The sequence below is a fragment of the Paramisgurnus dabryanus genome, chromosome 5 (genome assembly GCF_030506205.2).
Source record: "Paramisgurnus dabryanus chromosome 5, PD_genome_1.1, whole genome shotgun sequence".
Classification (NCBI taxonomy): Eukaryota; Metazoa; Chordata; class Actinopteri; order Cypriniformes; family Cobitidae; genus Paramisgurnus; species Paramisgurnus dabryanus.
The window spans coordinates 36,767,208-36,793,988 of NC_133341.1; the positions used below are offsets into that span (position 1 = coordinate 36,767,208).

Genomic DNA, 26,781 nt, shown 5'->3' on the forward strand with positions numbered 1-26,781 from the left:
TTGAAATTTTAGTGTAATATATAAAATAGCAAGTTAAAATGACTTGCATTGGCAACTTGATTATAACGTAAAGACTAAAAATGTTTTTACAGTGTACATAATAAAGTAAATATGTGCGCAATAAATGAATGTACTAAATGAACTAACGACACGGTTAAACACCGCTACTTGTTTAAAAATGGGAAGGAGATCACAAGTAGGCATGGGCCGGTATAAGATTCTGGCGGTATGATAACCTTTAGCAAAAATACCACGGTTTCACGGTGTTACGGTTTTGCCATTGCAACACAAAAATGTGTTATTTTTTAAATGCCAGGTAAAAATAAAGCCTTTAAATTATAATATGCTTTCAAAAAATATATAATATTTTTGTAATGTATATTAAATGTATCATCAACATCAAATCAATCACATGACTTAATGATTTAATGAATTTTGTATAAACACAGCTCATACCTTGGAGACGGTATCACAGAATATTTCAGTGGTTTTGAAACCTTGACTGTTTAAAACCTCGGTATACCTTGAAGCCGGTAATCGGCCCATGCCTAATCACAAGTAAATCTGAGTTTACAGAATAAAAAATTTCAGCCATTCAAACGGGCACCCCGGACAATACTTTACATTTTTAAAGGGGACAGAGAATGAAAAAACATTTTTACCTTGTCTTTGTTGAATAATGGTAGTCTTCCCGCATTCACGAACATACAAAAAGTGCTAGACATGCTAAACATCTCAGTCTCATAGAAATTCCTCTTTTAGAAATGTCAGCCAGAAAACGGCCCAATCTGAAAAACTGATGCTTATGACATCACAGGCATCTCACTGCCCCTCCACTTTAAAATAATTGGCTACATTTTTTGAGTGGCAGCAAAGTCAGCCAATCAGTAATGAGATTGCATGTTAAGCCAGTAGGGGGAGCCAAATAGGAGCAAAACCACTTGTTTAAAATCCCCCACCCTAATAGAGCTATCTGAGAGAGGGTTTTAGGAAGCTTCTAAGGCATTACAGAACCAAACAAAAACATTTTGTCTACATGTCACATCACAGAACAAGGATAAATACTCCGTTCAATCATTCTATGTCACCTTTAAGCAACATACAACATGTATGCCAGGTAAAAATAAAGCCTTTAAATTATAATCTTCTTTTAAAAAATATATTTTTGTAATTATATTTATTAAATAAATATCAAATAAATTACATGTCTTAATATTTTCATAAATTTGTGCAAACACATCTCCTAAATTAGAAACGGTATCACAGAAAATTTTGTTTTGAAAACTTTAAAACTTCTATATACCTTGAAACTGGTAACTGACATATTCCTACTTGTAATAAAACTGTTGTTCAGTAACTTCCCTTTATCCAAACTAGACTCTGACAGATATTTTTCTATAAACATTATATAAAAATAAATTTTGACAGCAAAAGCATTTATTTAAAATATGCTGTTTATATATATTATTCTCATTTGAATAACCTACTAAAGTTTAGTTTATATTGAAGACAGTTAAATCAACATTTTCTTTTTAATTTTAAGTTGCATATAAATTCTTATTTTGCTTTAAAAAAACACTTTTCTTGTGCCTGAAATTAATCAGCACAAGGTTACAATATATTGTATAAAATGTGTGTGTGTGCTTGTGTGTGCAATAAAGAAAAATAGTGTGATTACTTTTGTTAATAAACTACATTATCATCTCATATTTTTCATTTTCACTTTTTTTTGTCTTAATTTGGCCACAACTTTTTCTCTGTTTCAAGCAAAGGGAATGATTTTAAGTGACAAATGTTATATAAACACATATTCTTAGAAAATTCTTTGACATTTTTCAAAAACGTAACAATATACCGTGGGCAAATTTACTAATTAAAAATGTATCAAATGAATTTTTTTCATAAGTCACCCTCAGTACTGATCAAAACTACCAAATGTTTACAAAATGTGTGCATGATTTGATGATTTTAACTCTTTAATTGCCAAGTTCATAAGTGATGTCACAGATTTGGGGAACAATTACGATTTTCGATATGAAAAGTGATGGATACCTTTAACCTTTTTCACAGTGTTGGGCATGTCAAAGATTAGTAAAACATTGGCTTTGATGCATTTTTAGTTTTTGTGCAGCATCAGATTTTATTTTTTTCTCATATAATCACCATATAATCATGCATACTTGATACTTGAACATGGTTTTTCCTTTTGCAAAGAGGTTAAATTTGTCATTTTTACTGTTGATCACCATGTGGCACCATAAACCCTTTAGTAGGCCTGTGCAAAAATAGTTTAATTTCTGGCTTTGTACATTGAGTTATATGGAGTATATGGAGGTCACAACACAACAATCAAGAATGCATGATTTTTTGTTGTCATGGCTTTGCAATCAAAAAATGTCGTTATAATGAAAGTGACTGGGGCATAAAAAGCCACAAACATCTAATTAGGAAGAAAAAAATAAAATCTGATGCTGCACAAAAACTAAAAATTCATTTAAGCCAATGTTTTTACTAATCTTTGACATTCCCAAGACTGTGGTTTAAAATAATACAGTCCAAAATCACTTTTTATATTGAAAATCAGTCATTTTGTGTATTTTTTCCCCAAATCAGTGACATCATTTATGAACTTGGCAATTAAAGAGTTAAAATCATGAAATTTTTAAAAAATGTGGTAGTTTTGATCAGTACTGATGGTGATTTATGTACAAGCTAATTTTTACAGCCGAAAGGATAGTGAATTTGAACAACCCACAAGGGTTAATATAACGGTGTACTTACACAAATGTACAAACACAAAAGAATTCTTGAAAAAAATGTTTTTTTAAGGAACGTTTACGGTATACATTCAGCAAATAACACTGAATTAAAAACTTCATACAGTTCGTATAAAAGTGGGCCATCTAAATACAGAGAACTTTAAATTTATCTGTCTTGTGTTTTTTGCCCACAAATTATGGTTTAAATTGCAATTAAATAAAAAATATATAGTAGCAGCCTCACCCAAAAGATCTGCATATCAAATGCTAATCTAAGGGCTATGCAATATGTCATAAGGCATCGCCAATCCAATGTTATAGTTGTATCCAGAAGAATCTATGTAGTTGGATCTGCAGATAGGCAGAATGTGATCTTGTGTAGATGAGTCCATGGAGAAATCGTAGTGACAGATCAGCCCCCTGTGTCTATAGAAAAAATACAAGTGTAATATATATGTTCTGGAAAACACCAGCAAAGTTAACACATCGAGCGTGCGTAATCACCTGCGGTGAGCGGTGAGGTCATCGTCTGTAATGCAAGCCCCACGAGGACTCTTCTCATCGGGGATGTTAGCAGTCACAAGAGTACTGCTGTTAAATTTTACGTGTCGGACTGGGTGCCTGTGGTACACAGATGAGTCTGTTATTCATGCAGTCTAACATCTTAGCTCAGGTTTTCTTCAGACATGAATGAACATTAAATGATTTGCATGCATGAAATGCACTATGCATAAAAACTATATCAAGAGACTATATTTAATACTGAATATGAAAATCTTTATTTGTACAGCCATGCATTTAAGGATTATAAGAAATATTAGTGTTACAAATATTTTAAGTAATCTTTACTACTCAGAAGCTCAGCAACAATAAAAACCAAAGAAATTTACAGTGAACATTGAAGTAATACATTTTATGCACTGCAAAAAATGACTTTCTTACTTAGTATTTTTGTCTTGTTTTCAGTAAAAATATCTAAAAATTCTTAAATTAAGATGTATTTTCTTGATGAGAAAAATGACAAAAAATATAAACTTTTCTTAAAAGCAAAAAAAAAATATCTGCCAACACTGCAAAAAAATATTTTCAAGAAAAAAAATCTTAGTATTTTTGTCTTGTTTTCAGTAAAAATATCTAAAAATTCTTAAATTAAGATGTATTTTCTTGATGAGAAAAATGACAAAAAATATAAACTTTTCTTAAAAGCAAAAAAAAATATCTGCCAACACTGCAAAAAAATATTTTCAAGAAAAAAAATCTTAGTATTTTTGTCTTGTTTTCAGTAAAAATTTCTGAAAATTCTTCAATTAAGATGCTTTTTCTTGATGAGCAAAACGACCCAAGAAAATAAATCTAGTCTTTAGACCAAAAATATCAAATGTAAGTGATTTTGTGCATGAAACAAGCAAAAAAAATCTGCCAATGGGGTAAGCAAAAAATCTTGAACATTTTTTTTTAAACACTAAATTCAAGAAAAATTCAAGAAAAATTCAAGAAAAATTTGCTTACCCCATTGGCATATTTTTTTTGCTTGTTTCATGCACAAAATCACTTAAATTTGATATATTTGGTCTGAAAACTTGACTTATTTTCTTGGGTCGTTTCTTGAGTTTTTTATATTTTTACTGAAAACAAGACAAAAATACTAAGAAAATGTTTTCTTGAAAAAAAATTCTTGTTTTCAGTAAAAATATCTAAAAATTCTAAAAATTTAGATGCTTTTTCTTGATGAACAAAATGACTTATTTCAAGTCATCTTAATTTAAGAATTTTTAGATATTTTTACTGAAAACAAGACAAAAATACTAAGAAAATGTTTTCTTGAAACGAAGGAAGAAATAATTTTTTCTTGAAATAAGTTTACTTTTTCATAAACACTTAATTTAAGAAAAATTTTCTTATTCCAGTGGCAGATTATTTATTTATTTTTTCCTTGTTTTAAGCACAAATTTGCTTAAATTTTATGTTCCCTTTCGAGGAACTCGAGCTGCGTCGCCATAGCAACGCTTTGGGGAACGCCTCGGCGTGACTAATCTGAAGCACGTGTAAAACATAAACAATGATGAGATAATTGTATACTGACCGTGATGCTGTGCGGACCAGGGGTATAAGAAGGCATCCCACACAAACACACTCGCTTTTAGTGCCTCAGCAAGTGACTACGTGTATGTTTCCATAAATCTGAAGTATGTTTAAGAAGTTCAAGTATGTGTATCTCCCTGTCAGCGCGATATCACAGACAAGGATACACATGTATATGTGTCTTCGAGCGCAGCACGCACAGTTGGCTTTTGAGGAAACTGGCTGTGTGCACTGTGAGCATTCCCGTGCACGTGTTGCGCTCCAGCTTCGCGCTTAGAGAAGGATATCTCAGGCTCGCGCCCTCACGGATCCGGTCCCGCTTCTGTCGAGGCAGAACGGTGACTGCACTCATGCGTGCAGGCGGCGGTATCCCCGCCTACACCCGTGACATCTGTCTCTCGCTCTCTATGAAGCTTGGGTTCGTGGCTGCGATCCTGCTTCTCAGCGGCGGTTGCACTCGTGGGAGTCGCCATATGATTTCGCGCAGGCGGCGGTATCTCCGCCTGCACGTGAAGTCTCTCTCTCTCATTCGCCGGATCGGGAAGGCGCCCTGCGTGAGAGCCATATATTTTCAGCTGTCTATCTCCGGAGAGATGGATCATCTTCATAATCCGCCTACTGTTTAAGGCTAAACGTGCAGTTTCCACGTGAAGCCTCCTCTTTTTACAGTATGAAGGTATTATATATATATATACATACGTTTTTACACCTGTATGTGTAGGCTATGTATGTATATCTGCCTGTCACAGCCTGCATGAGCTGTTTGCCATTGTTTGATGAGTCAAACAGTGATTTTGTGTCTATGCTGTGTGTTGCTTGTACAGCTGTGCACAGCATTTATTCTCCTGATCGGCCGCTGGTGCGCCATAATTCAGATAATGATTTTGTGTGTTACGATTCGAGATCCTCATCTGCTGAGGCGGGTGACGTCTTCGTTCGTGGCACTCACTTTCTTATTGAAGCAAAGCAGCTCACACCTCATTTATGGTGCCTGCTTCCCTTTGGTGCGTAGTACGACAGGCAGCCGCCATTAACCTTCACCTGCATACAGCTGGCTCCAGTAGTGGAGCATGGCTACATTCTTGTGCAGGAGGCTGTAGAACCTCCACATGAGAAATGACAGCTTACAGCCTTTACTTTATTGTTCCAAAAGGAGGGGACTTGTAATCGTTCAGTGATGCGGCTCAGTTCTATGCTGTTACTGAAACCGATTGTGATGCAATCAGATCCGAGGACTGATTCCTTACATCGAGCTTATGTCTCCATTCAACACGGGAGAGTTTTTCCCGAGGGGAAACCCGTCTCGCATGATCAAAGTCGCGCACTGTTGTTTGCGTGCTCTGGTAACCGGAAGAAAGCCATGGCTTCTGTCCCAAGGTCCTGTGTTGGGTGCGCGTTGTCGATGTGTGACGCTGACAACAGACGCATCCCTCACAGGTTGTTGCGATTATGGAAAGCCAAAAGGATCAAAATCGCTGGAACTCATCATCGGCTATGGCACTGAAATTGCCTTGGAAATGACGGTGGTATGGGTTGGACTCCCATTTCCTTCCAGACCTTAGGAGCCATCATGTGCTTGTCCAGATAGACATCACATCAGTGGTTGATTAATAAATTATTAAGGAGATCTGCTATCAAAGTCACGCATCGTTGCCTGCGTGCTCTGGTGGTGTGGAGAAAACTTTGGTTTCCATTCTAAGGCCTGTTTTTGGGTGCGTGCTACTGGCGTGTGACACTGACAACAGACGCACTCCCCACAGGTTGGAGTACAGTATGGAAGGCCGAGAGGTCCAAAATCACTACATTATTGATTTTGGGATAATGGCATTGTGGTCTCTGGACAAAATGTGCTCATTGACGACAATTTGGATCCCAGGCCACTTGAATGTGGCAGATGCCCTGTATGGCAACACCCATTGCTGGGGAGTTGAGACTCCAGCCAGATGTGGTGAACCCCATTTGGAGAGGATTTGGACGCGCAGAGGTGGATCTGTTTGCGTCTCAGGACCGCACACACTGCCCAATGTGGCTTTCTCCTTTCCCCAATCACTCTGCCACAGAAGTTCTGGAGGAAGCTTGCCAGAGATATGGCCTGTTGGTTTGGCCTCTGAGGGGGCCAGGCTCGTAGGCTCAGGTCTCCCAGCTGAGGTTGTGGAGACCATACTTTACTCCTGACAAACCCAGTTAACTGCCCTGTTTATGTGGTGCTTAGGTTTCTGTAGGAGCAATTCCCTGCTGGTTTAACTCCTTCCACTCTTAAGGTTTAGGTGGCAGCAGTCTCTGCCTACCATACTCCTTTGGAAGGATGTCATGTTCCCAACTGAGGTTGTGGAGCCCATATGATTACTCCGGAGCTCCCCAGGAGCTTAGGCACTAAGTGGAGAAACTTCACCTCATGGTGTCCAGCTCACCTGACAGACCCAGTCAACTGCCCTGTTTATGTGGTACTGAGGTTTCTGCAGGAGCAATTCTCTGCTGGCTTACTTCCTTCCACTCTTAAGGCTTAGGTGGCAGCAGTTTCTGCCTACCATACTCCTTTGGAAGGATGTCATGCTCCCAACTGAAGTTGTGGAGCCCATATGATTACTCCGGAGCTCCATCAGGAGCTTAGGCCCTATGTGGAGAAACTTCACCTCATGGTGTTCAGCTCACCTGACAGACCCAGTCAACTGCCCTGTTTATGTGGTACTGAAGTTTCTGCTGGAGCAATTCTCGGCTGGCTTAATTCCTTCCACTCTTAAGGCTTAGGTGGCAGCAGTTTCTGCCTCTACCATACTCCTAGAAGGACCTCATATCTCGTCTGGACAACCCTCAAGAGAGCTTTATGCCCTTAAGTGGAGAATATTTCACCTGTTGGTGTTTAACTCCTCTTACAAACCCAGTCAACTGCCCTGTTTATGTGGTACTGAGGTTTCTGCAGCAGCAATTCTCTGCTGGCTTAACACCTTCCACCCTTAAGGTCTAGGTGGCAGCAGTCTCTGCCTACCATGCTCCTTTGGAAGGACCTCATGCTCCCGAATGAGGTTGTGGGAACCAGATGATTACTTCAGAGCTCCTTCTACGAGGAAGCTTATGCCCTAAAGTAGAGAAACTTCACCTTTCGGTTCTCAGCTCACCTGACAGACCCAGTCAACTGCCCCTTGACGTGGTACTGAGGTTTCTGCAGGAGCAATTCTCTGCTGGGTTAACTCCTTCCACCCTAAGGTTTAGGTGGCAGCAGTCTCTGCCTACCATACTCCTTTGGAAGAATGTCATGCTACCAACTGAGGTTGTGGAGACCATATCATTAATCCACCTTTAAGGTATAGGTGGCAGCAGTTTCTGCCTACCATACACTTCTGGACTCTCTGAGGGCAGTCTACATACCACGCCACCTGAATGTGGCAGATGCTCCTTCGAGACAACAGACATCTCCGATAGGAGTGGAGACTTCATCTAGATGTGGTGAACCACATCTGGAAAAGGTTTGGACGCGCAGAGGTAGATCTGTTTGCATCCCAGGACACCACACTTTACCCACTGTGGTTTTCCATGGTACAGACGTGGCCGAGGCTACGTCTGTATGCCTTCCCCCCCTGGTTGTGTTTGTCCTTCCATGGGGAAACTTTATTCCCTTAAGTGTAAAATCCCTTAAATTTTCACCTCTTGGTGTTCAGCTCATCTGACAGACCCAGTTTACTGCCCTCTCGACGTAGTTCTGAGGTTTCTGCAGGAGCGTTCTCTGAGTTTACTCCTTCCACCATTAAGGTTTAACGGCAGCAGTTTCTGCCTACCTTACTCATGTGGAAGGCTCATCAGTGGGTAGACACCCATAAGTGGCTCGCTTTCTTTGTGGCACTCGCAGGTTGCGACCTGTTAGCCGCTAGGGTGCCACTAGGGTGCCTACTTGGGACCTAGCGGTCGTGCTGGAAGGGCTCTCGTTGGCTCCGTTCGAGCAAATTGAGACTTCGCCAGATAGGTTTCTGGCCTTTAAGACTGTGTTCCTTCTGCTATTACCTCTCTAAAGCGAGTGGGGGACCTTCAGGCCCTGTCAGTATCCCCTGCAGGTCTGAGTTTGCACCATGGCTAAGGCTTTTCTATACCCAAAGCCAGGTTATGTTCCCAAGGTGCTGAACTATGTGCGAGGCCCATTGTTCTGCAGGCCCTTTGTGCGGACCAGGAAAAGCTGAATTTGGTGTGTCCTGTGTGAGCACAGGATACATATGTTTACAGGACTGCTCCATGGAGGAGTCCAAGCAGTTATTTGTGTGCTTTAGGGCTGGAACGACGCGTCGACGTAGTCGATTACGTCGATTACGTAATTACGTCGATTTGCCGGAAATGCGTCGATGCGTCGCACTGTTTACATTTTGAAATGAAGGCGGCTTCAGCTCCGACCGGGTGATTCAAGTGTTATACCAAACAGACAGAACGCGATCAAAAGTGTGGGAATACTTTAAGCAGAGACCAAATAAAACACATACTGTGTAAAACTGAAATGGCATACCACAGCAGCGCAACACCTGTGTATGATCATTTTAAAAGAAAACAACCTGGGGCTCTCCGACCTCAAAATGACGAGACGTCAGCGTAAGAATTTGAACTATTACAGTAAGTTTTTATACAACAATAGAATCAATACATAGTGTGCTTAATACAGCTGCGTTTACATCTTCGTTTAATACGAGCTGCGAGACGCCTGACAGACGTGACATTGCATCGCTTCTGGGCAGTATGTTGAAACAGTAAATAAAGAGCAGGACATGTTTTTATATTAAGAAGTTTTGAAATAATAAGTTACTGTCACATTGAGAACTGATAGGCATGTGCCCGCGTGCACTGAAAGCCAGCTGGCAGTCTGGAGTTCCCAATGAATGTCTTTTTTGCGAATATGTGCGCAGATATTACAGAAGCTCGTCTTGTAAGGTATTCCTGACATGCGTTTATTTAAAGTAACAGCAGCGTAAACGCTGTTTATAAAATATTAGAAGATCATACTAACTGAACTTGTTTTTTACCCGGAACTTAAGAAAAGTTAAATGTTAAAGTTAAATGAGAATGCAGTACTACTAATAGTAATAATATTAACAGTAATAATATAACCATTACATTTTATATAAGGGTTCATGAATCACAATGAACTTATTTTTACTTCAGTCTGAACTAATGCTGAGTTAATGCATGTACTAATCATAAACTAATGTTTAAAATATTAATATATGCCTATTTTATTGTTTAAGGTGAATAATGCCTCTTTTAAAGTGGCACTGCCACTTTATTTTTCATGTTGAAAATTTTGGTTTGTGTGTTTAATTAAGAAAATGCTTAAATAAAATGTTGGCGTTAATGGCAGATGTTACATTTATTATTTGTTGGGGAATTATATGTATAAAAAAATAATTAGACTATTCGATTAATCGAAAAAATAATCGATAGATTAATCGGTTGAAAAAATAGTCGATAGTTGCAGCACTAGTGTGCTTTGGTTCACCCAGAAAAGGTTTACCGGTGACCAAGCAGACTTTGAGCAGATGGATAGTGGATGCTATCTCACTGGATTATGAACATCAGGGTATACACTCACCCGTCGCTGTGAGTGCCCACTTTACTCGGGGTATGGCTGCCCCTAAGGCCTTAGGGTCAGGCGTTTCGCTCCAGGACATATGTGATGCGGCCAGTTGGTTTTCACCGCTCACCTTCGTCAGATTTATATTTTAGACCTAGACCCCTCTTTAGGGTCCCAGGTTCTTTGCCTTGACTGTGTTCAGTTATACACGCTACAGGCATTTGGTAGTATGGAAGCGTGGGCATCTCGTTCCCCAAAGCGTTGCTATGGCGACGCAGCTCGAGTTCCTCGAAAGGGAACGTCTCGGGTTACGTATGTAACCCTGGTTCCCTGAGAAGGGAACGAGACGCTGCGTCTCCATGCCATGCTCCCTGCATCCCTGCAGGCACTTGCTTCGGCACTTGTAGCGAGTGTGTTTGTGTGGGATGCCTTCTTATACCCCTGGTCCGCACGGCATCACGGTCAGTATACAATTATCTCATCATTGTTTATGTTTTACACGTGCTTCAGATTAGTCACGCCGAGGCGTTCCCCAAAGCGTTGCTATGGCGACGCAGCGTCTCGTTCCCTTCTCAGGGAACCAGGGTTACATACGTAACCCGAGACGTTTTTTGTAGAGCTGGGCATGGATTAAGCTAGATTAATCTCATTCAAAATAAAAGTAATTTTTGCATAATATATGAGTTTGTGTTGTCTGTAATTATTATGTATATATAAACACACACATTTATGTATGTATTTAAGAAACATTTACATGTATACATATATTTACTTATATTTTTATATATTCTAAATTATATATAAATTAAAAAATGATATTTAAATAAAACATTTATTAAATGTATGTATAGAATTACTTTGATTTTGTATGAGATTAATCTAGATTAATCTATACCCAGCCCTAATGTTTTGTCTAAATACTAGACTTATTTTACTAGGTCATTTTGCTCATCAAGAAAATACACCATAATTTAAGATTTTTTTTTTTTTTCTGGAAACAAGACAAAAATTACGGAGCCCCTAAGGGGACATAGAGCAAAATTAAATAAAGTGTAGTTTCATGTGCTCACGTGAAACTTTCATGTGCAGATTTTTTTTAAAGTTTAGTTTTGCGTGCTCGCGTGAAACTATCGCGTGCTCGTGTGAAACTATCGCGCGCACGTGAAACTTTCCCGAAATAAGTTGGGGTTTATTTCTGTGATAACAACCAACTGCCTATACAGTAAATTATCCCTAACGTAAAACATTTCTTACCTGTTGTGCATTTCCCAGAGTTTGGCTCCTATCCTCATTTCCCACACACTGACCAATCCCTCGGCACCACCACTCACAATCTTCCAATCATCTGCCTGGACTGTGGTTACGCCCATGTGATGGGCGTATAAAGAAACCACAGAGGACCCAGTACGCAAGTCAAACACTCTCACTCTGAAACAGAGGAACGATTAAATGTTATTACAAATGATTAATGCGCTTATTTTTCCACACTGGTCTATTATTGTGGTATCAGCTATTTCAGGAAAAACCCGCACATTTATCATTTTGGTCAGGCAATCAGTGGCCTGAATGAGCTGCAAAGTGGCCCAGACTGTATGCCAATAGTTAAAGACTAATATATTAGAGAAATGACAATATGACAGCTTTATTCCCCAAGCATAACACCACTGAGATTTGACATTAGTGGCCAGTACAAAGAAATTACTTTTACAGGCCCAAAGGAGCTCAAATCCATCTGTTCTCTTTAATGCAACCAAAGGCAGCCAAAAGATGACTCCATGCCGTCGCTTTCAAAAAGATAATCGACAAAATTTAATTTCGCTAAGACAAAACATCACTTACTGCACAAAGGATATTAGTCAGAATGAATGGTTAATGCAAAGTCGAGCAAGACTTAATGTTGTGAGTAATTATGTGGATGTCCTTATCTCTTGCCCTTTTTTTAATTTTCCCAAAGCATTTATTCTTCTAAGGGAGTGTTATATATTTATTGGCTGGTTGCACTGGTCATAAATCTAATGCTAAAACAAGCTGAGCTGTCAGTTGACAGGCTTCTTTCAATTCATCTAAAATATATTGTTAAATGACCAACAACTCAGTATAACAGGACAGATGCGCTGATGCTTAAAGCTTGCACTGAGGAGTTAAAGGAATACTCCGGCTAAATATCAAATTTATGAATCGTAATAATAACTAGCTTCTGGTAACATCGCCATCTTGGACTGACGTGATTCACGAGAGAGATTTAGTGTTGGTTTCCATGGTTATGGTGCACAGTGATTCGCGTGAGTCCAAAATAGCATAGTCACCGGAAGCCAGTTATTATAGTTTATAAAGTTTTAAAAATGACAATATCACATCGATTTCTCGCAAAATACCTTTTTATGAACGCCTTGGAGCCATGTGGTTTACTTCTGTGAAGGATGGATACACTTTTTTGGGCTTTAAAGACAAAAGTTTTCTCCCATTATAAGCTTGGAAAAGCAAGGACGTTTAAAATAACTCCAGATGTGTCTGTCTAAAAGACGTTGGACGTATGTATCCCGGATTGCGTAAGGGTAAATTATGGGATAATTTTGAAATTTAGCTTTAATACAGCAACAGAATTGTATATCATACAGTCCCTAAACATTTGCATTTAAACGTTTTTTAGTCAAATATTTGCCCAACAATATGCAAAATTAAGAAACGTTAACTTTAGGATATTAATATGGATTCGTTTTGTAGGCTTTCTTGCTTCGTATTTTTGTCTTGTTTTCAGTACAAATATCTAAGTAAGAATTCTTAAAATTAAGATACATTTTCTTGATAAGCAAAATGACCCAAGAAAATAAGTCAAGTTTTTTTCAACATTTCAGTGAATTTGTGCTTAAAACAAAAACTGCCAATAGTGTACAAAAAAAATCCTGAACTTTTTTCTTAATTTGTTAATAAGTACAAATTCACTTAAATTGTGTATTTTTTTGTCTAAAAACTAGACTTGTTTGAAGAATTTTTTTTAATTTTTACTAAAAACAAGACAAAAATATGAAGTACCGTATTTTCCAGACAATGGGCCCTATTTTAACGATCTGAAACGCAAGTGCGAAGCGCAAGTGACTTTGTGGGCGGATCTTGGGCACTGTTGCTATTTTCCCGGCGTGAGAAATAACTCTTGCGCCAGGCGCAAAATAATAAGGGGTTGGTCTGAAGTAGGTTCATTATTCATAGATGTGGTTTGGGCGTAACGTCAAATAAACCAATCAGAACGTCATCCAACATTCCCTTTAAACGCAAGTGCGCAAGTTCCATGGCGGGTTGCTATTATTATGACAGATTTACCAGGCGCACGCCAGGAGCGGTTCACAGCCGAGGAGACCCACGTTCTTGTAAGAGCAGTCAAAGACAGAGAAGTTGTTTTGTATGGGGATAGGAGAAACCCGCCCAAATCAGCATCGGTTAAAAAGGCGTGGGAGGAAATAGCCACAATTGTCTCATCCGCTGGCATCCCCAAGACGTTGTGCCGCAAGCGCTACAATGATGTCAGGAGACGGGGAATCCCAAGCTTGCCAGCATAAATCGGGCACGCCGTGTAACGGGAGGTTGAAAGCCAAGAAACGCAAGCAGTCCAACCCCAAAGTACACTTACAAATCAAGTTCACATACATTAAGGTTTCTTGTGAAAACATTTTAATTATTATTTACATAAAATAAACGTATTACAGCCACACAACAAACTTATGAAAATATTTTAATCGTTATTTGCATGATAATTTTTTTAACGCAGCCACACAAAATAAATAAAAACTATCACCACAATGCTCACCACAATGATTTCCCTTATCTCATGTGTTAATATTTTTTATTGTAACAATTTATGATTTGCAAAAATAACTGTTGCATCTGTGTAGATTAGATAAGCAAAGTGTGTGCGCATTGTGCACGCTATACATTATGGTCAAGCATGCGCCCTTAAAATAGCATAATGTACAACGAGCAACGCACCACTGACTTTAGACTAGTTTTTTTTTCTGGTCAGTGGCGCAATTGTTTTTTTGAAACTGCAAAATAGCATCAGGGATGGTTTGCGCCGGAACACGCCTCCTTTTTTGCGCTGAACCGCCCAGGGAGCGCAAGTTCATTCCCTAGTTTGCCGACGTGCGACTGTGGAGGGAAAAACCCGCTGTGCGCCGGTACAAAATACGAATGATACATGCGTCACTGACAAAGTCAATTGTGCTGGGTGCAAGATAGGGCCCTATAAGTCACACTTTTTTCAAGGTTTGGCTGGTCCTGCGACTTCTAGTCAGTCCCTCCAGAAAAATGTGATTATGCGATCACATGATTCAATGCATAATCAGTCAAAGTACGCATATTTATGCGGGGACCACATTTTTAAAATACGCCGCACTTTCGCGGCATAAATTGCCGATTTCTGCTTGCATAATATGGGGGGCTTCCATAATTTCATAACCCTGCATTTTCGTCATATATATCTTAGCAGAAAGTTGAGAAATGTTGCATTTACTTTCACACATGCGCAGCCATGTCCCCTGTTGTCATGTCACTGTAAAAAAAATCCGTAGAAATTGCAGCTGGGTTGCCGGTAATTTACCGTAGATTTAAATTTATGTTATTTACTGGCAACATTTTGTTCAAAGTTGAATGAACATTAAACATTTACAAGTCTTTGTCTTTACAGAGTAAAACTAAAAAAACAGCTTCAAGGAAAACGTTCTGGGAAACAAAATCTGAAGCAAAAAACAGAAAAAGGTTGATGATGATTTCTGGTTTCCAGAATGCTTTGCATGAGACTGTTATTGTATAGTTTTATTCTGTAAAGATAAAGACTTGTTAATATTTAAAATTTATTTAACTTTGAACAAACTCTTGCCAGTAAATAACATAAATTTAAATCTACGGTAAATTACCGCAACCCAGCTGCAATAACATTGTAATTTCTACGGATTTTTTTTACAGTGTAGAAAGTGACGTAATTACGCAACGTGAACATCAATAAAAAGCTGCAAACAGTTTTTGCAAGTTCACGCAGTTTTTGCAAGTTCCTGCAATTTTATCGCATAAAATTGCATAAATATCCTGCATATTCCGTCACATTTTTTAATAAAACGTGCCGCAAGTTTAAGGAATTTTGCCCGAAACAATCAAAAAAAAAAACTTTTTCTGGAAGGACTGTCTAGTCAGGTGTGACTTATATGTAAAAATAATTTCATATGAACCAAGAGAAACCATTACAGTCTACAGCCGCGAAAGTCCGCTCTATGCTGCTCCTGTATTTGTGTAATTCAATGGATTCAGTGATATGGAATGACTTCGGGACCTTTTTAACCTTAATTTGGATTGTCGTGTTAAATTAGCCTATTCAGCCTCCCAGGTATGTTTGATGTGCTATTGTGTTCGGTGAATAAATGGTAATGTTACGTTAACATGTATGGACACCTACTCAGCCTGCAGTTCTGTGCTATCGTTTAGTTGAATAACTTGCCTTTCCAGAATAAATGTTTGTTCTTTGGCTTAGATTTTGTAAAATAATTTTCTAAATAAACGCCAGTGAGACTTATATATGTTTTTTTTCACTTCAAAGCGCATTTTTTGACTGACGCGACTTATACTTTGGAGGGACTTATAGTCCAGAAAATATAGTTAAAAGGTCATTTTTTGCAGTGTGGATGGATGTGCTTTTTAAAGCTTTAAAATGGGGCACTATCTAATTCCATTATAAAGCTGAAAAGAAGAAACTATTCGTTTACTACATTTATTAGATCACCTGTCTATTTGTCTCAAAGATCCTCAAAGCTTTAATGTGGACTTTTCAGAGATTTCCCAACGTTTCACTATTTTGAACAGAAGTGTTGGGTGTTAAATAAAATTTGAGTTCAGAAATGAAGCCTAACATTCAACCATTAAAACTTATTTTTCTATTAAGGACTGTAAGTAAAAAACTGAAATTAGGTATCAGAATAAAAAAATAATACAGTTTAATAATAGTGTAAAAAGTGTTTTTCTGCCTTTCTTGTAAAACAGTAAATGTATTTAACACTTGATATGCACAAAACTTAAAATGCCAATCACTTATGGCTCCTACTCGCTCAGTAAACTTGATGTCTGGCCAGACACATTTCTCTTTTCCTCACAGCCAGATCCAATCAGGCACCAAAACACACAAACGGACAGAGCCAAACCTTAGCCGTCTTCTTCCTCACTTTCACAGCACAGATGCTGTTAAGTCTGGAGAAAGGAGAACTGATGCATTAGGTCCTGGCCTTTGGCCACCCTTAATAAATGGCAGGACCCAAGTCCCCATTTCCTCTGAGTTGTTTGGTGTTTTGCCCATAGACTGATCAGATGGGGTCAAATCATTACAGCCAAAATGGCTCTCGAAGGGCCGTTTCGCTTTATTCCTTCATCAAAGATGGACAAAAGGTGAGAGTGTTCGCTTTGTCAAAATTGTGTCTAGATGAAAAACAAGACGGGAAAGAAGGGATGTTTCAAAAGAGGCCGCAGCTGGCCGTGGAAACATCTCGTCCTCGTTCTTGGCACTCTGTATAGTATCCGAGCGAAGATGCAGTTGGAATTTATTTACAAAGACCTGCCAAGCAACTCTCCACCTGCCAAAATAGCGCTCCTGCTGTCACAAGTGTCAATGAAATGGCTCTTTATTCGGCTAAGACTAATTGAGACATGGGCATCGGATGTGGACCGCGCTCGTGCTGCTGTATGGAGTCCACCGGGCAGACGTACCGCGTCTATTCTAGTCTTCGGCATCTCTTTGTCCGCTAAATCAATAGACCTTGGTGATGCCCCGCCGACAATAACGCTATCCTTTCAAACCGAGAGCTTTTCATCATTGCTGCTCTCTCTTCTGTAAGTGCCTGAGCTTTTTAGAAGCTTTCTGTAAAATGATTTTCAAGGTAAGCCAAAAAAAGCTGAGAGTAAGGCCGAGTGCTCGTCGCAATTTTAAAAGGACCACAGCTGTGAGAAAAAATCTTTTACTTTGGAAAATAATTAGATGTGTTTTATTTTTCTAGTGCTTTAGTCTTGGTTTTCTGGTGCGCTTTGTTCATTAGCATCTATTAATGTCTGTCCAAAACTGCCATAAGGGCAGAAGTTACTATCAGAGCCACAATCAAAAAAATATTGTTAGGATTCGCAAAAGTTTGCACACATTTTTTTTTTTTTTGAGTTAAGACAATTTAAACCAACAAACTACAGTAGATGAACTTAGAAAATTGTGTTAAAACTAACAATTATTAAGTTGAATAATTTACACACTGCAAAAAAAATATTTCAAGAAAAGAAATTCTTAGTATTTTTGTCTTGTTTTAAGTAAAAATATCAAAAAATTCTTAAATTAAGATGCTTTTTCTTGATGAACAAAATGACCCAAGAAAATAAGTCTAGTTTATAGACCAAAAATATCAAATTTAAGTGATTTTGTCCATAAAACAAGCAAAAAATCTGCCAATGGGGTAAGCAAATTTTCTTGAATTTAGTGTTTAAGAAAAAATTTCAAGATTTTTTTGCTTACCCCATTGGCAGATTTTTTGCTTGTTTTATGGACAAAATCACTTAAATTTGATATTTTTGGTCTAAAAACTAGACTTATTTCTTGGGTCAAGACAAAAATACTAAGAAAGTCATTTTTTGCAGTGCATCTTTCTCACATTATTTTAAATTGATTCATTGTGGTTACAAAAACTATTAAAAAAGCCAATGGTGTAGACGTACTTTCGACGACCCAAGTTCAAATCCTTTGCCGATTTCGTATCCCTCTATTCAACCTATGTACTTTCCTGTCCTCTCCTTATATATAAACGGTCTATTAAATAGGCAAAAATGGCCCCCAAAATACCGTAAAAATTTCAATGTAATTAAATCAATTAATCCTTTTTTATAAGCTTATCCAGTATGTAAATATACACACAGACCATGACGCCCCCCGCTGCACGCTAGAATCTCTGGAAAAACAAGCCGATTTCAACCGCACTTTAAAATATACACAAACTGCGATCTCAAACATGGAGAAGCTTCTTCGTGATCTCAACTAGGGCTGTCACTTTTGAGAAAAATCAAATTCGAACGGATATCGAATATCATGCAATGTATCCGAATATATTCGAATATCTAGGTGCCCCCACGCATAAAAAAAAAAACGTAATGGAGATTCAATTTATTAACAGTAACAGTCATAAACGGGGCTGTCTGCATTACTTTTTTTACTTAATGTTTTAAACAGCAGGTTATCAACTTATGAATAACAACGACTCAAAACAGGTGACAACTTAAACAGCAGCAGGAGTAATTATATAGCCAAGCCCAAACGAAATCCGCGCCCGCAGATTTCGGCGGAAAACTCAGCTGAATTCCGTGGATATAATGCCCTTCATTGACAAGCACACATACATTAAAATTTTTTATCCCTGCTTGAGCCTGTTTGTGAGAAGAAACCTTATTGACAACAAGCACACATACAAATACTATCTCGCGCGTTTGTGAGCCGTCATTGACAAGTGCATCATCTCTGCGCGTGCTGTTTGCTTGACCGTTTTTAATGATAGTGAGCGCAAACCATAGATGAAATAAAACTTACCGCTGAGTTAAGCAGAGCTCACCTGACTCTGTCAATGTGACGCGCGACAGTCAACACATCATTATTTCAAATCCGTCTACAAGACAAATTCTGTTGTTGTTTAATATAAAGTTTACATTGCGTTGTAAACATGATGAAATTATCTTCACATGCTAATTTCATAATGCGAACGTATTAACACAAGCTTTTTATTCTGCTATAATATTTAACATTATAAACAATAATATGTAAAACTATACAAACTATAATTCTATCTTGACATGCACATTAGGTTTCAATTTGATTCCCTCTCTTGTGCACAGTTGCTGTCGGTCTCACTCTCAGCCTCCTTCCTATTACGAGGTTTTACTGTAAAAAATGCGTTAAAAATGCATATTCGAATATCGAATAAAAAGTGACAGCCCTAATCTCAACTAACAGATTCTGCAATAAAACGAAAATCACAAATTTTGAAAAAAAACCTTTGTTTCTCATTTTCTCGAAAGTTGTGCTGCCGACTTGTGTCCCTGGTTTCCGTGACGGGTCACATATTATATATTACAGTATATTTGCGATAATCGCATATGCACCGATATATCGGCCAATAATCGTGTCTGACGATAAAAGCACCTTTTTACATTATTGGCCGATAGTTTACAGCCGATAGTCATGGCTTGACAGGATATATCCTGTCAATCAAAAGAGAAAATGATATGAATTTGAGCTCTGTGTATAGGAAATGTGAAAAATCACTAGTTTAACTCTTTCTCCACCATTGACGAGTTTTTTCAATTTAGAAAAAAACATTTGCATAAAAAAGTGTTCCTGGTGAATTTTTATGTTCATCTGCAATACCGCAATTATCCACTAGATGCGCAGTTACCCAATTTTTGAAAAACTGAAGAGAAAATGTAACTTACTAATTTTAAACTGTGTGTAAGTTTTGATAATCATTCTGAATCTGATCTCTAACAAAATTCCTTTACAAAAATGCAATTATTTCACCTTTTTGCTGAACAAAATTGTCTTTTTAAAGAAAATTACACATATTTAAGAGTTTATAAGCAGAGAAAAAAATAAATATAGGATAAAACTTTTTTCCCATTTTGTTTGTTTGTTTACTTTGTTTATTCTTTGTTTGAAAGCAGAAGGTCTGTTCTCTCATTTAAAATATTTGTATGTTTAAATATTTTTAGAAGAAAATTGAAGATTTTGTGAAAATCACAAAAAATGCTGGTGGGCAACTTTTCAAAAAATGGCTGGCGGAGTTAGCATAACATGCAAGTTAATGTAACCACCAAACTATCGGCAGATACCATTCTGAATATTTGGCTATCGGTAGAAATTTTTTATATCCATGCATCTCTAGCAATAATATATCACATTATATATTGCGATATAATGTGATATGTTTTGGGTGGATTATTTAAATCAACACCAAAGAGGTTTTTTTTACCTTAAAATAATGTTTTCAAAAAAGTTTCAGTCGTTCATCCACTCGAAACAGGGTGAACGACACTTTCACATTCGCTTTCCAGCCCTCTATCGGCCCAAACCGCACTAAAGAAGTTTCCAACCGTCGGGTCGCAGTCCTGTAGTTCGAGTGAAAACTACAAAAACTTGCTTTACGGCAGACCTACAATCCAATTAGAGCCAGCTTTGCTGCAGTGAGTCTAAATTAATTTACGACAGTGGTAATGGACAATACCGCTTCCGACCTGTAGGAGGAGCAAAGAGCAAAAACTCTTTAGTGTTGCTTTAAAGATCATGGTATTAGATTTAATTTCTATATATATTTTTAATTATATTTTAGGAGTACAGTAGGAGTTAAGATGAGGACAGGAAAAAACAGGGACAGGGTTAAAAGAGGGGTATGGGACCGGCAAAGGACCTCAAGTCGGGAATCAAACTCGGGTTGCGACTCACACTCCACCATCAGCTCCGACAATTCTGATTTAAATTTTTAATGTTGCACAGGATAATTTTTCCAGAACTATATTTAAGAGAATGTATTTAGAATCATTAATGGGAATTAAAAACAAAGTCTGATGTAAAAACAAGTTCCCCCCGTACAAAGTAAATTATCACCATCTGTATGTGTAAATGAGAGCGCTACGATCTCTCTGAACTCATCAAACTCTCCATGTTTAAGAAACAAAGTCGCAAGAGACTCAAATTCGCCAGCCAGATGACAGAAATATGCATGTAACAGAGATAGATGAGATAAACATGTCTGCGTGTCGTACCGCCTGTCTTTGTTTCCACACACCAGCAGGTGAGGAGGGCTGTCTCTCAGGTTAACACAGGTGAAGTCTCCAGCCGAGTTCCCCACGGTTAATTCGGACTGGCTTGTCTCCAGGCTGTACAGCTGAATCTGAGGAGACAGGAGGATATGAAGATCCCGGTGTGATTGTTAAACTCTCAGGATTTTACGCTAGCACCTGCTAAAGTTCATGTGTCACGTCCACAGCTTGCATCCATCTGCCATCACATCTCTCATGTTGTGCCGTCTCATGAATTTTTAACACATTTCGGTCAGACACAATAAAAAAACAACAGAAGTGGCATGTTTAACACAAATAAATTTGAGATTTAAAGAGGCTTTTATCTAAAGTCATCTATTATTTGAAACTATTTCAAGCACAATGGTAGCCAGCTTTAAACTTATGCAACCATCAGCCATTGTGGTGCAGATGGAAACACAAGCAAATGCCACAAGACCACAAGTTCCCATTAAGCTTTCGAACTTCCTGAAATGACACAAACGTCATCCAATCAGATACTACGATTTTTACTTTTTTATGTATCAGACAACCATGTGCGAATTTTATCTTAAAGTAAACTTAGCGAGTTTAATAAACGGCACCCCGTACCGCATTTCTTCCAGCCAGGTGCTTTAAACATCTAAAGCTCGTAACTAAACCCAATGAAATTAAAAGTCTTCTGTGAGGTAATTTAAACTAAAAAGAGATTGGCTAAGTGATTGCATCAGCTGCCATTTAAACATTGAGTAAAGAAAAGTCAACGGTCCAGCCAAATTGGACTCGAATTACTGAGGCAACAGATAAGGATGTTAAACCAAAAAAGAGAAAAGAAAGGAAGCGAATGATGTCAGAATTGAGCTCATGCCAGCTGTTTGTGCCTTCAGTTTGGGCCAGACACACTTAATTGCGAGCCACCGCGTTGCCTGCCAAATCCCAAAATTATAGTCAGGGAGTTTATCATCAAGACATGAGAATACTTCCAATAATCCAAAATGTAACAATCATGTAAAAGCTACGTATGTGTATGCTGAGTGTGTATATACGTGTGCGGGGCAAAAAACTAACGCAAGGTTAATTTTTGCATGGATTGTTTACATTGTTGCACAAGGTTGAGAGTTTTGTTATTCCAGTATTTTTTCACACTGCCAAAAGATGATCACCTGCAAATTATTGGAAGTACGTAATGTTTTTCCAGAGAGTTAATGATGAACGAGTGTTTTGGTGGCATGCAAGTAAATTTTTTCACCATAAGTTTTTTTTTTTTTTTGGTTTCTAAGTTGGGTGTGTAAGATACCAAATCCAATGCTATGTCATATTAATCAGTATCTTGTTGACTTAAACATAGCATTGTTTTAAAAAATGTCTGCAGCTCTTAGCAACTTTTTTAGTGGGCTTGAAAATATTTTGACTCAGCACTTACTATATAAAAGCCCCTAACGTTAGCGTAATTCTTGCCGTTGTTTTAAATAGGCTAAACACGAATGATTGCTGGCTGCCAATAAAATAAATGTGCCTGTCTTATCAAAAATCTGTGTCAAATTTATTTTTGTTCATATCTTTAATATTGATTGAATAAGATCACGTCAAAGATTGAAATCATAATGAAATGAATGGCTAAAATCAGACTTTGATTTTCATTATCTCAGAATTTGATTTTTTAAAACTGTAGTATGGTTAATACAGTCTGGGTCAAGTATAAAAAAATGTTTTGTCATAATTGTGCTGCTTTATCTCACATATTTAGACATTTGTATCCATTTATAATTGAACTATTGTTAGAAAAGCGCTGAATGAATGAATACAGTGTGGATGCCTGTCTATTATAAACAGATATAAACAATATCCACTTCAAGTATATAGACAAAATTATTTGCCTGCAAAGTTAATTTTTATCAAGTGTTACAACTAACCCCCTGCCTGTTACAATGAACCCCACCTATGGGGTAAGTTGTAACGTTTGCACTTCTGTCACGTTTGGTGTAATTGTCCAAGAATGGTTAGTACTAGAAACAAACTTCAAATGTTCATTTGTAGCAGAGATGTGTGTGTTGCTTGTGTAAAAATATAATTAAACTCAAATATTTTTTGAATGATTGAGCCAAAACCAAAAAGCGTTAGGTTGTGCCCCGCTCTTCCCTACATTTTTTTTTTGTGTTCACTGGGTTTGAACCTATAACCTTTTTGCATTGCTAATTTAATGCAAATTCAACACATTTTTTAATTATAATAAAATATAAAGCAGGTGTACAATAAGTTGCTATATGAGAAAACTGACATATCAACATAGCTACCATAAACTAAAGGATAAAGATGCCAACCATAATTTTTGTAATTCTTCATGTGGACCTACACCGGCGGATATAAAATCATAATAAGCTGTTGACGGGCATTTAAAATGCTTTATCGATTTTTTTTTCCCGTTCGATTCTAATTATATAGTGCTTTTCACAATTGTTTTGTTTCATTATTTATCATATACTCCTTAGCATAATTTCTAACTTTTAAGGTCTTATATCTTGGCCAGGCAATAGTACATGGATGTTAATTGGATTCATCCTCAATCCAAATTCACAAGCTGCTGTACGTCTCTGAATTTCAGCACCTGGAGGTGCAACAGTGTCACGTTTTTATCAAAGTAGCTGGCTGCTAAACATGATGGTGACGCCTCAGGGTTCGACTGCAATGTGCACTGTGTGGGTCAGTGCTTAAGACACATACAACAGATGCCCTGAGTTTTCCATCTAGCAATTTAAAACCAAAACTTATGTATGCATTTATGCATCTAAGTGTGTGTTTCCTAGGATTATGACAACAGAAATAACATCCTGGATACCATATGAAGAGTTCAAAGGAGCTTTTATCAGGCTCTTATGTTTATTTGACGTCAATGTAAATAAAAAATGTTACTAGTCAGTTTTTAAAAAGTCTTATTTTCACAATGTCATTTTAATGCGTTTTGCATTTGAGGTCTTCATATATACAAGCAATGTCAATGGGGGCGGTTTCCTGGACAGGGTTTAGATTAATCCAGGACTAGGCCTTAGTTGTATTAAGAAATGTAAGTTGTTTTTAAAAACATACCTTACAAGAAAATACTGGTGTGCATCTTGAGATTTAAAAAAAAACAATTGCACTGATGTATGACAAGATGTTTTTAAAGGTGCATTGTGTAATTTTTATGAGAATCTCTTGACGGCAATGCAATATAATTTACACAACTATATTATCAGTTGTTTATAAAGACCTTTCGAAATGAACTGTATTGTTATTACGTTAAAATGAGCTGTTTTTATCTACATGTACGTACCGCGGGTTCCCTTACATAGAAGTCGCTGCCATGTTTCTACAGTAGCCAAAAAAATGTCTTTTTGAAGAAAAAAAAACACAAATTTAAGAGTTTATAAGCAGAGAAAAAATATAGATAAGATTAAACGGATCCCGTTTTGTTTGTTTGTTTGAAAGCAGAGGGTCTGTTCTTTCATTTGATATATTTGTGTTTATAAATTTTTAGAAGAAAATTTTCCTGGAAGTTTTTTTTGGAAACTTGTGAAAATGCCAAAAATGCTGGCGGGCCACTTTAAAAAAAAAAAAGGCTGCCGGCATAAAGGCAGCTCAGACATGCACAACATTTTTTTATGTTTAAGTAAAATCAACGTGGATTTCCAAGTCAACTCAACTTCGATTTGTTATCTTGGCTAGTAATCAGTGGTGGACAGTAACGAAGTAAATGTAATTCGTTACTGTACTTAAGTAGTTTTTTCGCGTATCTGTACTTTACTCAAGTACTTTTATTTTGGGAGACTTTTACTTTTACTTTACTACATTTTAAAGTCAAATATCTTACTTTTTACTCCACTACATTTTTAAAAAATCGTTCGTTCCTTTTTATTTATCAGTGGATAAAAAAACTTAAACGGGGCAAACTAAAGCTGCACAAAAAAAACTAAGATGCACAAGTGATGCGTCAAACCACCAATCAGGGTACAGCATGCGCTTCGTTTTGAACTTGTTTTGGTTGCCGCACTGTTTTACGTAAGCTACGCGAGTCACGCAAGTGCAGCAGCCAGCCAATGCATCATTTGGAGAATGAAACTGCATTCAAAAACAACGGAGGAGATAACTGACCCGTCACAACAACAATGGCCTTATTTACGCGAGTTTTTTTAAGTCCTTGAATAAAAGAACGAGTCCTTCGTGTCTTCTCTGCCTGCCTTGAAACTGTGCTATTTCGTTTTAAAAGAAACGCGTAGAGGTAAGCCATTTTTATTCTGGTTATATTTTTAAATGAGCAATCTTAACAGTAGCTTGCAGAAAACTGTTAATTGTGTTGCTAAAATATATACGACGTTATCATGAATGAACTTTAAGCTATGCAGGCTGGAGCTATTTTTAGCCGAATAGTTAGCTGTTTCACTTAAGTTCATTGTATATGAAGCTCAGTGCTCTGTTATTTTGAAATGAACATTAATCACTATCAACACTGTTGTAAAATATAAATGACATTTTGACTAGCCATGCAGTGTACATGTATGATGCTTAAACAGGCAGGTGGATTGGAGTGCTCCCTATTAACTGAGATTGTTATTTTCAAAAGTTTTGCTTCCAAAATATATAAATACATTTAATTATGTATGAGTTGTGTGACAAAAATGATACAGCCATAATAAATCGCAGTACTTTTGTACTTAAGTACATTTTGAGGATACTTTTGTACTTTTACTCAAGTAAAAATTTTAAGCAAGTACTTCTACTTTTACTTGAGTAATATTTTACCCTGGGTATCTTTACTTTTACTCAAGTACACGATTGTAGTGTAATTCGTCCACCACTGCTAGTAATGAGTTGCTGTAACTTATAAAATAAAGCTAAAATAACTTAAGTTAATTCAACTTTATTCATTTTAAAGTTACAGCAAATCATCAAAAGTCAGGATCAAAAAATTTAAATGACTTGCAAATCCAAGCTGATTATACTTAAAAATAGTTGATTATACTTAAAAAATACGTATAAAATTGAAGTGCAAAAAACTTATTATAGTGTAGTATAAGCCCCGTCTGAGAAACTGCCCCTGTAAGTGCACTGTAAAATCCATAAAACACAACAATTGTGCAGAATGTGGCTGATTTAAAATGTTAACGTTAAACACTAAATTAAGAGGAAAACACCAGAACAAGATGCGACTCATTCTCAAATTGAAGTGAACTACTGTTTTTGGCAAGTTTTAATGAGGCATATGTCTTCTCATCACATAACACACAAACATCTTGACTTGGATTCTGCACTGTTTGAGCTGGCACATCTAAAACCCTAGCATTATAAATAATCATGACAGACAGATACACATCACACAGATGGGAAAGCACTAATCATGAAGTGCCAGAAAGGCTACTATAGATAAGAGACAAAACATGACAAACAAAAAGTATGATTACCAAAAACCGAGTGAATGCAAAATAATTCATAAAGTCCTAAAATATTAGATCTGTAAAATACTTTCTTTTTTTAATTAAAGCCACAATATATAGGATGTTAACCACTAGAGGTTGCTATTTCACAACAACACAA

At 37.3% G+C, this 26,781-nt stretch overlaps 1 protein-coding gene across 1 annotated transcript in view; it reads right to left on the reverse strand.

The window, feature by feature from the left end:
• Positions 1 to 2,804: 2,804 nt before the first annotated feature.
• The window catches only part of fbxw8 (F-box and WD repeat domain containing 8), a 34,477-nt gene continuing 10,500 nt past the window's right edge, over positions 2,805 to 26,781 (reverse strand). Inside the window, exons 8-11 of the mRNA XM_065250933.2 lie at positions 21,199 to 21,326; positions 11,641 to 11,814; positions 3,264 to 3,380; positions 2,805 to 3,185 (exon numbers count right to left, since the gene is read on the reverse strand). Of these exons, the coding sequence (XP_065107005.1) occupies positions 3,032 to 3,185; positions 3,264 to 3,380; positions 11,641 to 11,814; positions 21,199 to 21,326 (573 nt within the window). The 3' untranslated portion in view covers positions 2,805 to 3,031. The remainder of the gene's footprint in view (positions 3,186 to 3,263; positions 3,381 to 11,640; positions 11,815 to 21,198; positions 21,327 to 26,781) is intronic.